General features: G+C 38.8%; 1 protein-coding gene and 1 pseudogene across 9 annotated transcripts in view; both read right to left on the bottom strand.

Annotated features, from left to right (window-relative positions):
- The window catches only part of LOC110762143 (protein STABILIZED1 pseudogene), a 30,972-nt pseudogene extending 23,594 nt beyond the window's left edge, over window positions 1–7,378 (bottom strand). For 5 of the 8 annotated variants that reach the window (XR_015826316.1, XR_015826315.1, XR_015826317.1 and 2 more), the window contains exons 1-3: window positions 3,768–7,378; window positions 3,209–3,520; window positions 2,820–2,905 (exon numbers count right to left, since the gene is read on the bottom strand). The product of XR_015826316.1 is annotated as a protein STABILIZED1 pseudogene, transcript variant X6 (transcript). Of the gene's footprint in view, window positions 1–2,348; window positions 2,906–3,208; window positions 3,521–3,767 lie in introns of those variants that run through there. The other 3 variants (XR_015826314.1, XR_015826312.1, XR_015826311.1) reach the window with 3 other exon arrangements.
- Window positions 7,379–11,038: 3,660 nt separating this feature from the next.
- Window positions 11,039–14,446, bottom strand: LOC110762150 (SET domain-containing protein). Its single transcript, XM_021964756.2, is given in 6 exon segments — window positions 11,039–11,113; window positions 11,115–12,118; window positions 12,902–13,000; window positions 13,191–13,291; window positions 13,399–13,438; window positions 13,534–14,446. Coding segments are annotated over 6 exon segments (2,058 nt in total). The 5' UTR covers window positions 14,317–14,446; the 3' UTR covers window positions 11,039–11,082.
- Window positions 14,447–14,919: the final 473 nt, after the last annotated feature.

Raw genomic sequence — 14,919 nt, 5'->3', positions numbered from 1 at the left:
GATGAAAATGATGGTTTGAAAAATGAGGCAGAAGTTGCACTGTACGCTCACGAGAAAACTTCAGAAGCGCCTATAAATAGGCTTGTTCATTTGTAATACACACCAACAAAAGAGAAGAAAGAAAGGAGAGTAAGAAATCTGAGTATTAGTGAGTGATTTTCTATTTGAGAGGAAATTCGGTCATTGCAAACACCACAAGAAAAGATATAATTCCATTACCAATTTTTCAGTGGTAATTCCATACTCTAATTATTTTATTTTATAACACAAGCCTATTTATAAGCGCTTCTGAAGTTTTCTCGTGAGCGTACAGTGCAACTTCTGCCTCATTTTTCAAACTATCATTTTCATCCGTTTCATCCGTGAGTGTACAGGGCAATTTCTGCCTTATTTTCAAACTTCATCATTTCATGTGGGCTCCACTATTCCACTATTTACAACATTCTTTTCTTTCTTTTATTTTACTTTTCTTTACTCATTTTTAGTTTCCAATTTGTGTTGTGTTAAATAAGTGTTCTTTACGTACTCAAGAGTAGAACTTTTAATAAGCCGACAGTTCTTCGTGGAATCGACCTCGTACTTACAGAATCTATACCCCTATGAATTCGTGCACTTGCGGGTATTTTTAATTGGATGATTAGCACATTAATTTGTGTCAATTATTAATACAACAATTTTTGGCGCCGTTGCCGGCCCCGTACTTATCTGTTTTGTTTGAGTATGTTTAGAGTACTTAGTTCATTTTCATTTATTGATTGTTGTTTCATTTTGTCTTAATTTATTTCTTTTTCTTAAGAGGCATGATTTGCATATGTCCCTTGCAGAGCTAGACATTTCCCTAAATTGCACTCTGCAAAAGGCAAGACAGCACTCCGGAAATCCGAAGTGTTGTTGGCTCCCTAATCAAAAGAAGTCTATTTAAACCACATCTCGGTTAAGTTGAGGAGTGCCCTATATTTCTTCTTGAAAACTCATAGAAAATTATCAAATGATCAAGAAAAACAATGGCAACCTCATTCACTCCCCTCGACGATCTCAATATGGATTTATCCCTTACGCCACCGTCAACCCAGATAAATGCTCCTCCAAATTCTGTCTTCCCAAACTCCTCCTACCATAATGGCACGACCTCAGCCTTCTCTAAGGCAATGCCGAACAGAACAGTACTGCTAGGAGGCATGATTGTCAGTAGACTCACATCGGCAGATCATCGGCATATAGCACAAAGGTTTGACAGGGTTGCGGTATAGGAGTCTCACACCTTAACCATGCACCACGCAGCCTCGGCTACAAATTTAAGTCTACGACTACTAGCGAGGACGCGAGAGTGTACATCGCTAATTGAGAAAGTGGCTTCCTTGAAGGCTCAGGTGGCAAAATTGCAGAGAAAGCTCTACTATTCCAACCTGCTCTCTTCTCTGCAAAAAGAATAATGCTCAAAGGATGGCTGATGCCTCCTTTGCTCATCATTTTCTCTCCTTTACAACTCACTTAAATATTAAACTTCATCTTTTGCTAAAACCTTTAGCATTTGTTTTTTCCTTGTCTCCTTGCCATGATGGAGTTTTGTTTTTAAATACATTCCAATGCTCAGAAAATCCCACTTCAACAAGGAAATTCATTGTTACCAAATGATATGGTAACAAGTCAAATTAGGATGACATCAAGTGGAGGTGAAACTGACCCAAAATAGATTTCCAGAGCTAGGATCAATTGTTGGATCGATTGGCTACGCAATACTTGCTCAATGGAGCTCAAATTCGGATATGTTGTAGTCAACATCCGTTAGAACAAGTTTCATGAAGATCCTCACCTCATTCGAGCATCGGAGCATACTGATCCAAGGCCCAAACACATCAAGGAATTGAAATCCTGATTTTGGAGCAATTCAATTCTTGAGTGGGAAATAGCATTCTAATTCCGGGAGAACTAACCCATTAGGAATTCATCTTTTTTACCCATTATATCCTCACACAATTTCAAAAATTCAAAATTTGTCATCTACTTTAACCTAACAACGAGGGCATTTTAGTAATTAGTACACTCCTACCCCAATTCCATATGATTTAGTAAACAACTTCAATAGGAATTTGGAATATAACTCCCCTCAATCCATATGATTTAGTAAACAATTTCAATAGGAATCCGAATTCTAATTCTCCTCAATCCAACTCCTCAATTCAATTCATCCTCAATATGCCATTAGTCAATCCATATTTGATCCAACATAGATTGAATTACGAACTTCACAATCCAATTCATTCAATTGGACCGGATTGGATGATCAATTTTCATTAACGAAAAAGAAACGCATTTAATGAAAACACGTTATTTCAAATCAAGTCCAATATCCTAAACATAATTCCATCAAATTAAGTAAACTTTCATAATCTATTCAATATCAAATGCTTAATTATACAAACAAAAAGTTTCAGACAAACCAGACTAGATTTGAATACCACTACATGCTCATGCCAAAAGCTTCAACAGTTTTATATGCTGAAGCCAATGATGTGTAGGGATTTAGAGAGAGAGGTGGTGCAATGGCAGCCTGCACCCAGTAAATGAGCTGAGATTTTGTTGTTTTTTTTATTTTTTTTATTTTTTTGTTCTATTGCATTCTCACAGTTTATTAGAGACCTTGTGCTTGTGCAAGCACATGCTCGGGCCTCTCACAAGAATATTCAGCATTAGCATTTGACAGATAATCAACTCTAGCATCACCAATGTAACAAGTCAACCTTTCGGTTGCCTTGTCTCCATTGAAGTTTATATCTGACCTCAAAAGTGAAAGAGTTGAAATCGGCTGCTGATATTACCTTGAGGGTTGTAGCTGAAGGTTATAGTACTTGCTCAAGACACTCCGTCAGAATACTCAGCAAAACTGAGTTTTGGACATTAAGTCCTGAGCGGTAGAATGGGAGAAAAATGGTTAGGATACAATTCATGGTCCAAATTTGAAAAAGGTACTTCTCTTCAAAGTTACCAGCAAAAAGTACATAAGGAATCAAAAAATCCAGATTTAAGTATTAATAATATACTAGAAAGACTCAAAAAGAATTCTGTAGAAGAATAAGCTTTTTCCCAAATAAAAAACAACATATCATATTATGGGGGAGCTAAAATCAAAAGAAGTTTAGCCTTCTGGGTTCTTTCTGATGATATGTGAAAGTTTGGATTAATAAATAATAGGTTTTCATGAATTTACCTCCTAAGCATAGTCCATATACATAAGTTAGGCCACATCTCCTACAAGAGCAGATAAACCGATACGTTGATCATAACTCTGACTGCCTCATTGCCTGGAGGTAATAAATTAACAGGAAAATTTAGGATAAGAAAGAAAGAAACTAATTGGCTAAAATCATGTATCCCAAGGCAGATTAATCCAACTTCCCTATGACAGCATGGTGACTTCCATGTTCACAACTATTGCCAAGTCGTTTGCGAATTCTGCTAAACAAATCGATCAAGCGTAACTGCATATGCATCCACTGTGACATTTCTGTTTTTCCATCCCCTGTAATATTTCAAGAACTATTAAAAATAACTTCTTTATCTAGACAGATTTCAAGTCAGAACAAATGGATGCAGAGCTGAACTGAAAAAAAAACAATCAAATGGAAATATGTTGGAGGAAACAGTCATATAATTAAGATGTGTGATAAAACAATTGCAGTTCCAAATTCTGGGATAGATATACATCAGCATAGTTTGTCCACCAACTACTTCTAAGTAGCAAAAATCAGAAAGGTTATTTTTTATACCTCTAGGATAAGCAGAACTACTGTTTATTATTTTCGGCTGCTGCCACAACTTTCTTTAAGATAGCTTCAATTGGTTGATGGGAGTTATCCACGGCCTTTGAAATAGGTTGCCATATTTCTCCATGCTTTGGCTCTGCAGCAACGCATCTGTTCAATACATCCTTTTGGTTCTCCTCAGTACCATGCTGAAGTTCAAATTTGTAGTATAAAGCCCAAAAATCCCCAATATCGGGGGCAAGCGTTACTGCCATGTTGAGCCAATTCCTAGCTTTGTCCAACTTCCTGTCATGCCATAATAACTTGGCCACAGCAGCAACAACATGGGGATCATGACGACATTTCTCAAGGGCATCTTTACTCTTTGCCTTCCGTTGGGTACGAGCTACCATCTCGAGAGCTGCTGCCCACAAGATACCACTATTGGGACACTCCTGCAAAGCCTTTGCCATCAAAATATCAGATTCCTTCTTCTTGCCATGCCTCAGTTCAGCTCGAACAGAAGCAAGCCACAGTTCAGAGTTCTGAGGGTTCTTCTTCCTGGCAATTGTAAGAACTGCGCGAGCTTTACTCAGCCCAATCATTTTCTCCTCTAGATTAGCAAGAGAAAGCCAGAGTTGTAGATAATTGGGGCAGTGCTTCAGACCTGAGTGATAGGCCTTTTTGGCTTTTTCCAAATGATCAAGCCGTTCCTCTAGCTGTCCAAGCATTAACCACAATTTAAAGAATGAAGGGAAGCGCTTCAAGCCTTCAACAAGAAACTTCCTCTCCTCATCAATGTTCCCTAATTCCCTCTCAACAATTGCAGATTTCATCCATACTCTTTCGTTACCTCCCCTTTCTCGGGCTTTGGCAAGAAGCATCTTTGCTCTCTCGGATTCGTGATTCTCAAACTCAAGTTTAAATGCAGCAAGCCAAATTTCTTGAGAGTTGGGAATGGCAGCATAAGCTTCTTGGAGGATTGCACGGGCAGCAGGCACGTCCCCTGCAAGCCACTTCTCCTTAGCACCAAAAAGCCACAAGTTTTCAGCCTGTGGGCAATACGTCACCGCTTTACGAAGCAAAGCAACAAGAGATTCCCTAGTACCATGGCTCTTTTCAAGCTGAGCCGCTTTCCTCCATATGCTCTTCTTGGTTAAGAAGACAGTAAGTGCGTGCGCATAAATTGCTCGGGCTGTTTCAATGGAACCTTTTTTCATGAAGTCCTCTGCATCAGAAACCCATGTCCTCTTCCTATCTTCCTCCTCCACACCAATCCCAATTGCGCTCCGAATGATAGCTTGGCAAGTCATTATAGACCCTGCACGCTCAGCAGCTTCAGCCTCCTTCATCCATGCTTCTCTATCAATAATAACCGCTGTTTTTTGCAAAGCCCTAATACCTCTTTCAATAATCTTCCCAACCATGGACACATTCCCATTAGCTTCTTCCAACTTTGCTGCGGTGATCCAAATTGCAGCCTCCTCCGATAGATTCTCCCTTGCCTTATTGAGGACCTTCTTGGCATTCTCATAAGTTTCCAATCTTGTGAGTGCAAGCCAGAATTCAATGTGCAATGGACAACACTCCACAGCCCTTTTGAGCAGACTTCTAGCATCCTCCTCATTCGCTAGATCCACGACCGCCTTCCACAGCCTAACAGAACCAGGAATGTGTTCCAACCCTTTCCTCAAGACCCTGCTCTTGTTCAAATTATCATGCTCCAATTTCGCAGCCTCCATCCACAAGTTGACTGAATTGGGAATAAATTTAACTCCCTTAGCAATAACAGCCTTAGCATCTTTGGGGCTAGCAAGCCTACAAGCCTCCAACCACACATCCTCACTCTTAGGACACTCCTCACACCCTTCCTGAATCAATTTCCTGGCTGACTTCATCTTTCCTGCCACTTCCTCAAACCTTGCTGCCGAAATCCACACACGTGGGTTCTTAGGATTTGACTTCATTAAACTCATCATCAACAATCTAGCCTTGTTTTTATCATGAATGTCTGTATCACTTGTGATGCTCATACTTTTAAGATCAGTAAGATACCCTTTTGGGTCAACAACTGTCAACCCCGAGACAGAATCCGAAATCCTATCCAATTTCAAAGACAACACTATATCTCTGCCCTGCCTCACGGCAGTCAAATCTGTACTAGTGGGATCTATTGCAGTAACAAGCTCTTTCTCCTGCGTTGCCTTCTCCAAAAGGGTATCCAGCACCGGCACAAAGCTCTCAAACCTCCTCTTCTTGTTTCTCATTGAATAATCCCCAATTTCAGGTATACTCTCCCATTCTTGGGCAGACAATGTGTGCAAATTCCTCTTCAAACTTGCAAACTGCTCTGTAATCTTGGGATTGGAAGCTCTGTACTTTTCAATCTCTTCTCTCAACAGAGCCTCTTTCCTGTCCTTTCTCCTGGAGTCCATTCTCTCATCAACTGCTTTCCACATTGCATCAGCCTTTTCATCATCTTCATCCAGTTTGGCATCTGGTGCCAACAGCCCAACATCGTTGCCTTCGAAATCATCAAATTGCTGACTCTCATCGTACCCTTTTTCCTCCTCTGCTTCCTCAGGCTGCCCAATTGCCCTATCGGGCAGCTCCAGGGCAGATCGGGCAGGCCCAATGTCGGACCTTGTGGTGAACCCAGAAGCACCACGGCCAAGCCCAGCGACATAACCCTCAGGAGGCTTGGAATTGTGGAAATCGAGGCGGGGTTTGGGATTTTTGTGGGGTAGGGTGCCACCGAAGAAGGGGACGTGGAGGGTTAGGGTAGAGTAGGGTTTGATGCCAAGGTCGGCGAGGAGGGTGGAGCCTCTTTGGGTCAACAATTGGAGGCTTTGGGAGATGAATAGGCGCTGGTGAGAGACGGGTACGTTGGAAATTTGTTCAATTTGGAATTTCAGAGATTGGAGGGTGGTGGTGTTTGGGTTTAGGTTTAGGGTTAGGGTTTTGTGGTTGGGGGATGCGATGAACACCATTGTTGTGATTCTGTGATTATTGCGAGTCTTTGAATCTTGAAAACTCACTCTGCTCTCCAAGAGTTTGCTGCAAACCTGGAATGAAAGGCAAAGTTTGTGTTGTGAGGCATGAGATTAATATATAGAGCGGCATTTGGGTTTCCTACGGAATAGGAATAGGAATAGGAATAGGACTAGGATTATTAATAGGCTTGAAGTTGGTTTTGTGCGGTCTTTTTCTTCCCAAGTGAGAGAGGAGACGGAAAACGCGCTCGGTGGACCAAAGATGAAAACACGGAAAATGGTTTTCCGGCATAAGAGATTTTTCTTCCAAACCTCCTCTTTTTCATTGATTTATCATGCCCAGATTGTAGATTCATAAATATTTGATAGCAGCAAAGTACTCAATAAGCATAACCAGCTAGAATTACTCAACATACCTTCTCTCACATCATCTACCAGATTCAGACACAGTGCCCGCAATCACGTTTGCCAATTGACCTCCCCACTTGAAAGAGATCAACGATGTGAGTCTTGGCGACGAAAACATCCTTGCATTTTTTATCTTTCTAATTTCAGTTGAGGGAATGAAATTTCTTCAAGACTTTTGGGAGCTAACAAAACAACCAGTGGTGTTCAGATTGAAATAACCAGTGGTTTGGTTATATTAGTAACTAGAGAAATTCTCCAATAAATATTCAAGTTAAGTATGAGTTACATATTTTTAATTTCCACAGTTGGACCAATACATTTCATTAATACAATCCAATGGACTAAATTAAAAGTATATAACCAATGCGTAATATAAAATATTTATTAAAGAATCTCCATTAGTAACTATAACGATGTAACATAAAATAATCAATTATATTGACCCAAAAATAAAATAAATTATCCCCCTGGTCTCTAGAAAGCTCTGACGTTTTTGTTTTTGGTAGGATAATTTTAGCCTTTAAAAACTATTATAATTCTATTTTATTTGTTGATTTACACTTTTTTTTCTTCCGGATTAGACCAAATGAGTTTTACAATTGGCTTACAAGCTGATTACATGATTTATTTTCAATGAAAATTGCAAAAAGACTTGAGATAAGTGACACATACATTATTTATGTTACCAAACACGCTTTCACTGTTGTTACAAGCTGAACTCTTTTTATTTTCTGAAACTGTATTCTAATTAAGCTACAAAATGCATTCTTAGATCTCAAAAATTAAATTGGAGGGCTCTTATCTTGTGGGCAAAGGAAAGGGATGGTCCGAGATTCTTTTTTTTTTTCTCTTCTGAATTGTTTCCTTGTGTTTGATTCACGCTGTGAATCTCTTTTCAAGATTACGCTATTATTCCTACCTCTCATATTTGAGTTTCGGATGGTTTCCTTGCTATCTTTTGTACTCTTTTCCAAAAAGATAAATAAAGGAAAGGGATGGGCCCAATGGGTGATGACAAAAAATATTTCCCTTCTAATTTTAATTTTTTTTTTAATTTTATTTTCAAATTTCGTTGTTAAAAATGAGAAGTGATGCGCACATAGTTTAAGAATCTTAATAGTGATCCTAAGTTTTTTAAATTAAAAGGTAATATTCTTTTTAAATAAAAACTACTATTAGGGAATGAGGAATTAAAATATAGGATCTCATGTATACTCATTGATCTAAACACTTGAACTACAAGTTTCTTCTTAATGAAAATTGATATGTTTAATCTAAGAGATAGCTAGAGATGAAGGAATTGAAACCTAGAGTGAAGGCACTACTTACATTTTTTTTCATAATTCCTTCTAAGGCAAGTCAAGTTTGCTTCACTTTAATGTGATGTGAGCATCTGATTTTTAGGTGTCAACAAGAATATATACATACAATGTTGATTTATGTTGATTTTTATTTTTATTGCCAAAGTTAGAAAGGGGAAGGGAGGGAAACTCACACACACGAGTACCATGAGGGTTTTAACTCATGACCACTTGAGTGCACACTAAAGATCTGGGCCAATACAACGACACCCGTGATAATAACATTTTTGGTTTAATAACAAAATTGAGAGGATGAGTTCGAATTTGAATTTGAACTAAATTTTCTTTAGCTATATTAGAACTACAAATCCCACCAAGAATTTCAATTTTGAAACTTTAGAATGCATACACTCAAACGGAGAAACAAAAGAAAGTAAATAAATAAATAAAAATCCTCGTAATAATATAGACTTATTAAAAAAAACCTTTTTTGATTTATTTGCTCTGCTGTAAAATTACCAATAACAGAGTTGGTGCTTGTAAGCACAACTCAGGCGACCATTTTGTTTGCGTATTTAGAAGCCGAGTCCTTAGCTCTGACGCGTCTTGGTCCCGGTAAAATCGGTAACTTTAATTATTGTTAAGCCCCTGTATTTCCTCGTATCTATATGTTTATCTTTTCTTGCAACTCTTTTAATTGCAGATTTGTCCTCTTTCTTTTTTGTTCTTAAATTAATACAAAACGCATTCAACATCTTGTTTTACATTTTATAATAACTCAATTATGAAGAACAAGGAATTTCTTGGTCATTCCATTATAACAAATTATCATATTTCAAGATTTTATTACCGACATTTAAAAAGTAAATCCTAGAATACGTGCATTTAAAAAGTAAATCCTAGAATACGTGCAATCACACTCAAACTTTGCAAATCATATAACTACAAGTGCTTTACGTACTTGTACAAATTTAGGGAAATAAGCAATTATCGTATAAATGGATAGCTAAAGTCAAATATACTAGAAATGAAGGGATCGATATGCAAATACATTGCCTGAAAAGGAATTTACAGGAAAAATGTGAAGGACCAACGAAGCACCTAAAAAAAATATATTAGGCAAAATATGAAGGCAGGCAGCTATATAAACAAGCCTACATCCGCCTCTACCGTCAGAGAACAACACAAATCTCTCTCAGAGTCTCTCTCCCAACTAATTTCAAATCTCGTCTCTTTTTCCTTCATTTTCTTTCACTTTCTCAGCCTTTCTTTTCTCAAGAGTGGGAGAGAGACTCAGATACATACGAAGATTACAGAGATTAATAAGAGAGCAAAATGGGGATGAAGTTTGTGGAGATTTTGGATCAAGGAGCGAGAATAGTTTCCAGGTCTTATTCTCATTGCCCCCAATCCAGTCGGTTGTACTACCATCCTCCCGTAGCTAAACATGAAGACTGCCACCATCACCAGCACAACCAACATTTTGGGGGTGGCACCACCACCTCCAGTGACGGTGATGCCACCACGTCCCAGAGGCACTCATTGGGTTCCAGGGCAGCGGCTGATGATACTAATGAGTTTATTCTTTTTTCTGTTTGATTAATATTCAGGCAAAAGTGTAATACATACTTACACGGATATTGGTTATGTTATACTCGTTTATTTGAGAGAGACATATATACTATAATGCAACCCAAAAATTAAAAGAAAGCAGGCACTAGCTTAGCTAATTTGGCTAGGGTGGATATACTCCCATTTTACACCCGAATTTGAATTCATCTCCCATTTGGCTAGGGCGGATATACTCCCATTTTACACCCGAGTTTGAATTCATCTCCCTCTAGTTTAGATTAGTTTAAAGTTAAATATTGCTTATATAAAAAAATATTTAAAAAAAGAAAAAAAACAAAAGCTATGTATTTATTCATGTTGTTTTTCAATACTTTCTCTTCATGACCAAGGAAGGAAGCATGACTTGGCCTTGTTCACTCGTACTAATTGGTTTTAGGTTACAAGACTAATATATACACCCAACATAATTCAAAGGTACACGTAATATTCAAACATCTAACTTATTTCCTCTTCTCTTGCAAGCTTTCCAAAGAATTGAAGCTCAATCCTTATTTAACATGACCACTGTAAACGAGTTTTTATGATAGATACCACACGCTAGTATACCTTTGACTTTCATATAATTTTCTTTATGCGATTTTCTGAAAATAGATTGGTGAGGTTTGATCTCCTCTATCAAATGAAATCAAATCTCATCCCTAGATGCTGTTAGGATGGAAGATCCCGCATTAACAACATAGCAAATCCTAGAATGGCTTAAGAGCTCTTGGGCACCCTTCCTTTACAAGCCGGTTTTGAGGGCAAATTTTACCCGTGAGCTCTTAACAGATATGTAACTTTGAGATTTGCAGCTGATTCCTTGGGGAGGTATGCAAGAAGAATAAAATTGGAGGTGAAAACCACAAGTACAATGTACATATAAACGTGGTCAAAATATAAATTTTAATTTTCATGCAAACTGACATTGATAATTGATACAGCAAACTTTAATGAGCATATAACTTTCAACTAAATACAGCAATTACCAGTAAATCAAGTATAAATTTAACTTGCAAGTTCTAAAACTCAATCTGGTTCATGACAAGGATTCAATGCTTTCTTCAAAATCTAAAATTTTACCAACATTACAAGTCAAATGGGAATTACCATAACATATGCTCGCTAGATATCCTCCATATAGTAAGCAATGGACACCAAGCTTAAAAATACATATCCTTACCTGGTTGTTATATCCCTCTGCTTCACTTCCAGATATTCTTCTCTCAGCCCCACACTTAGAAGCCACTTCAGTGCCCTTAGATCGAACAATATCTTCCCCTACACTGGAATATCTTACCGTACCAAGCCAGCTGAAATCTATAGGATTCTTAACCACTCTCAGATACTGGCAACCGAGACCCAAAAAGTTCCAAACATTCTGTGTAAAATTAGTGACACAATCGATGAACTCATTTGATACATAGTCAAAATCTGCATGTCGAACTTGACCATGAAATGAGTCGGTTTCAAATTTATCTACCAGTGAGCAGTTTGGACATCTATACTTTCCAGTAGAACTTGGGTTTGACACAGGTAGATCCAGTTGGACAAACTGACTCCAGACTGAGCTTCTAGCAAGAGTTAGCAAGGACTCTCCTGCACTCAACCAGAAATTCGCAACAGATACGATTAGGGAAGATTCAGAGCAAAACAGATGGTGAGTTGCACCTGCAAGTAACAAGGAGTATGCTGCGCTGGTCCTGCTCAAGTCTAAAGCATTCAATAGATGATCATCCATTTTGGAATATAAAGCTGATAAGTCAGTAGCACGGATTTTATACACTGAAGCCAATGTTGTGTAGGCATTTAGAGAGAGGTGGTGCAAGGGGTGCAACCAGTAAGTCAGCTGAGATGTTTCTTCCTTGCACTCTGACTGCTTATCAGAGAGACCTTGGGTAAGCACATGCTCAAGCCTCACAGAAGAAGATTCAGGATCACCAATTGACAGGTAGTCATCTATAGCATCATCAATGTAATTGATCAACCTTTGGGTTGCCTTATCTCTATCAAAGTTTATATCTGAACTCAAACTGGAAGAGTTGAAATTGGCTGCAGATATTTCCTGGAGTATTGAGCCAAAGGTTAATAGTTGTCCAAGATACTCCACCAGAACATTCAGTTATATCCAGGTAGAATAGAAGAAAAATTGTTAGGGTGGTACTTCATGTTCAAGTTGAAAAGGTACTTTTGTTCAAAGCTACCAGAAAACCCTATATAAATAAGGGGAGCAAAAAAACAAAAGTTACATACTAATACTAGTGGATCTGGAAATTTCTGTAAAACCATTATTATAAGGATATTTGGGGATAACTCCGAACATACTTAAGAATTAGTATTTAATTCAGAGTACGAATATAATTGTAGAACCAGCGATAATATCAAAATAACATTTAGATAAACATCCATCTTCATTCTTCAGCGCCACAAATCTGGAACTCAGGCATGAGGGTAGGCATAAGTCAGACATTTGGCTTGAATTCTTAAATTACTGCCATGTTCATAACAGTATAGAACCAAAGAACTACTAGATTTTTAGGCATGCAGTCGTAAGAAGGCGGAGTTGAAGGTTCAAACAGTAGGAAGGGACAAAATGAGGAACCCACCAAGTTACTTTACCTCACTGTGGTTATTTAGAAGAAAAGTAGGCATGGCTGAAATGATCAGGACTATATGGATCCTTGAGGTCAGAGGAATGATACAAATAGGTAATAAAATGATGCACACAACAAAAATAATAGAGAAGTTAGTCACCATGTTGCAATCATAATCTTTTTGGATATCAGCTTGAACCCAACGATTTCTGAAAGTTCATACTAAGAAATAATAGGTTTTCATGAATTCCCACCTCCAAAACCTGATCCACATAAGTTAGGGGTGACGCACTACATCTCGTACAAGAGCAGATAAACCGATACCTTGACCATAACTCTGACTGCCTCATTGCCTGGGGGTAATCATGACAAAATATACAATCACAAAGAAAGAACTTCTTAACATAGAACATAAATGCAATAATTTTTTTAGGGAAATAAGCAAATGATAAGTCGAATCGCCAAGGATTTGGGTAAGCCCTGTATAGCAGAAAGAAGCTGGATTGTCTTGCTAAAGCCAGTTTGTGGAGAAATTAAAGATACCTTTGGCTGCAACAAGTCAGTGTAGGTAACTGTAACTTCCTCTCCTTTCTTGATTCTCTTGATGCTCCTAACTATCACTCTTGGACCATAACTACCGCATTCTGCATTCATATTGGCTAAAGTTCAACAATACAGGGAAATCTCAAACTCTAATTCAAACAAACAGAAGAAATTAAACGTGAAAAGAAAGCAATAAGGACCACAACACCTTTTATAAATACATTATTGCTACAAACACCACTCTCAATCTGCAACAAATATCAATCTCACAGCTCTGAATTTTATAGCTGAAAATACTAAATTAAAAAGAAAAAATGGAAATAGTAAAAATTTCAAGGATTACTTGTGTTCCTTGGCCGAAGGGGGCAATGCGGAGAGGCGTCTTTTCAGCTGAGCAAGGTGGTGGCGGCGGCGACACCAAAAACCGGTAGCAAGCATTGGGAGAGCAGCTGTGGTTGATCCAGCAGAAGCTGGGACCGTAGACGGAAATTCCAAGGGTACGCCCGGTCTTATCCTGCACCTCCACGGCGTTGGTTAGCACCAGGCACAGCGCAGCCTCCTCCAAGACGGCGTCGTCTGGAGAAACTGAAGAAGAATTATCGGAACAGACGTTTGGAGCTTCGTCGCGCATCTTTCTGGCAAGGAACATAGCCCTGGCGCCGTCGCGAATTCTGTGGTGGTCGTCGTGGTGGAGGAGCTTGTGGTGATTGGTTAAGAGGCCGGCGATGCGCGCGGAAGGACGCGTGGCGGGAAGGGAGTGGAGGAGGCGGAGGGCGGCGCGGAGGTCGGAGGAGTCGCCGTGGGGGTACGTGGAGGGGTGGGATTGGAGAAGGTGGAGGAGGTGGGGCTCGGCGCTGGACATGTGGAGGGGAGAATCGGAAGTGGAGCAGAGAGGGGAGCAGTAGGAGGAGGAGGAGTGGACATGGTTGGGATTATGAGGAAAGGTGGGGGTAAAGTGGAGAGGAGGGAAAGGGTGGGGAGGGAGGAGAGAGAAGCAGTAAGAGCAGTGAGAGGAGAGAAGGGAGTCGTGGAGAGCGAAGGAGAGGGGAGTGAGTGGTGGGGTTATGTCTTCTCCTATCTCTATGCCTTCCTCAGCTCTCATTTCCATCTCCATCTCCATCTCCATTGCAGCTTTGCTCAGGGATTATTAATAAATAGTATTAACAATCTGGACATAACAATGTAGCATAATTTGAACGAAAAAGTGCAACAACATAATTTGAAAAGAAAAAAAAAATTGTAACAACATAACATATTTGATTGTTAGAATTTAGAAAATAAAAAATTAATCAATATTTGGGGAAGGGTTATACAGAAATCTTGAGGCTCCTTTTTATATTTTTTTTAAAGGATAAATTACTCAAATGGTCTCCAAACTTGTACACGATTTACATTTTGGGGCCTCAATTAAATTATTCGTTCAAATGGTCCATGAACTCTATATTAATCGCTCCATTGGTCCTATCGTCTAATTTTCTGTTAGATTTAACCAAATTTTAGGGTAAATAATGACCAATTTGCCCTCATATTTAACGGAAATATTGACAGAATGTAACCGTAGGACCATTAGAGCGAATAATATAAAGTTGATGGACCATTTGAATGAATAATTTAATTGAGGCCCCAAAATGTAAATCACGTACAAGTTTGGGGACCATTTGAGTAATTTACCCTTTTTTTTAATTAAAAACAATCTTAAGGGAGGGGGATTCAAACAGGAATTCAAATA

Source organism: Prunus avium, chromosome 8 (assembly GCF_965620075.1).
Source record: "Prunus avium chromosome 8, drPruAviu1.hap1.1, whole genome shotgun sequence".
Lineage (NCBI taxonomy): Eukaryota > Viridiplantae > Streptophyta > Magnoliopsida > Rosales > Rosaceae > Prunus > Prunus avium.
The sequence above is the reverse complement of the archived record's forward strand: the minus strand, read 5'-3'. Positions and strand labels throughout refer to the sequence as shown.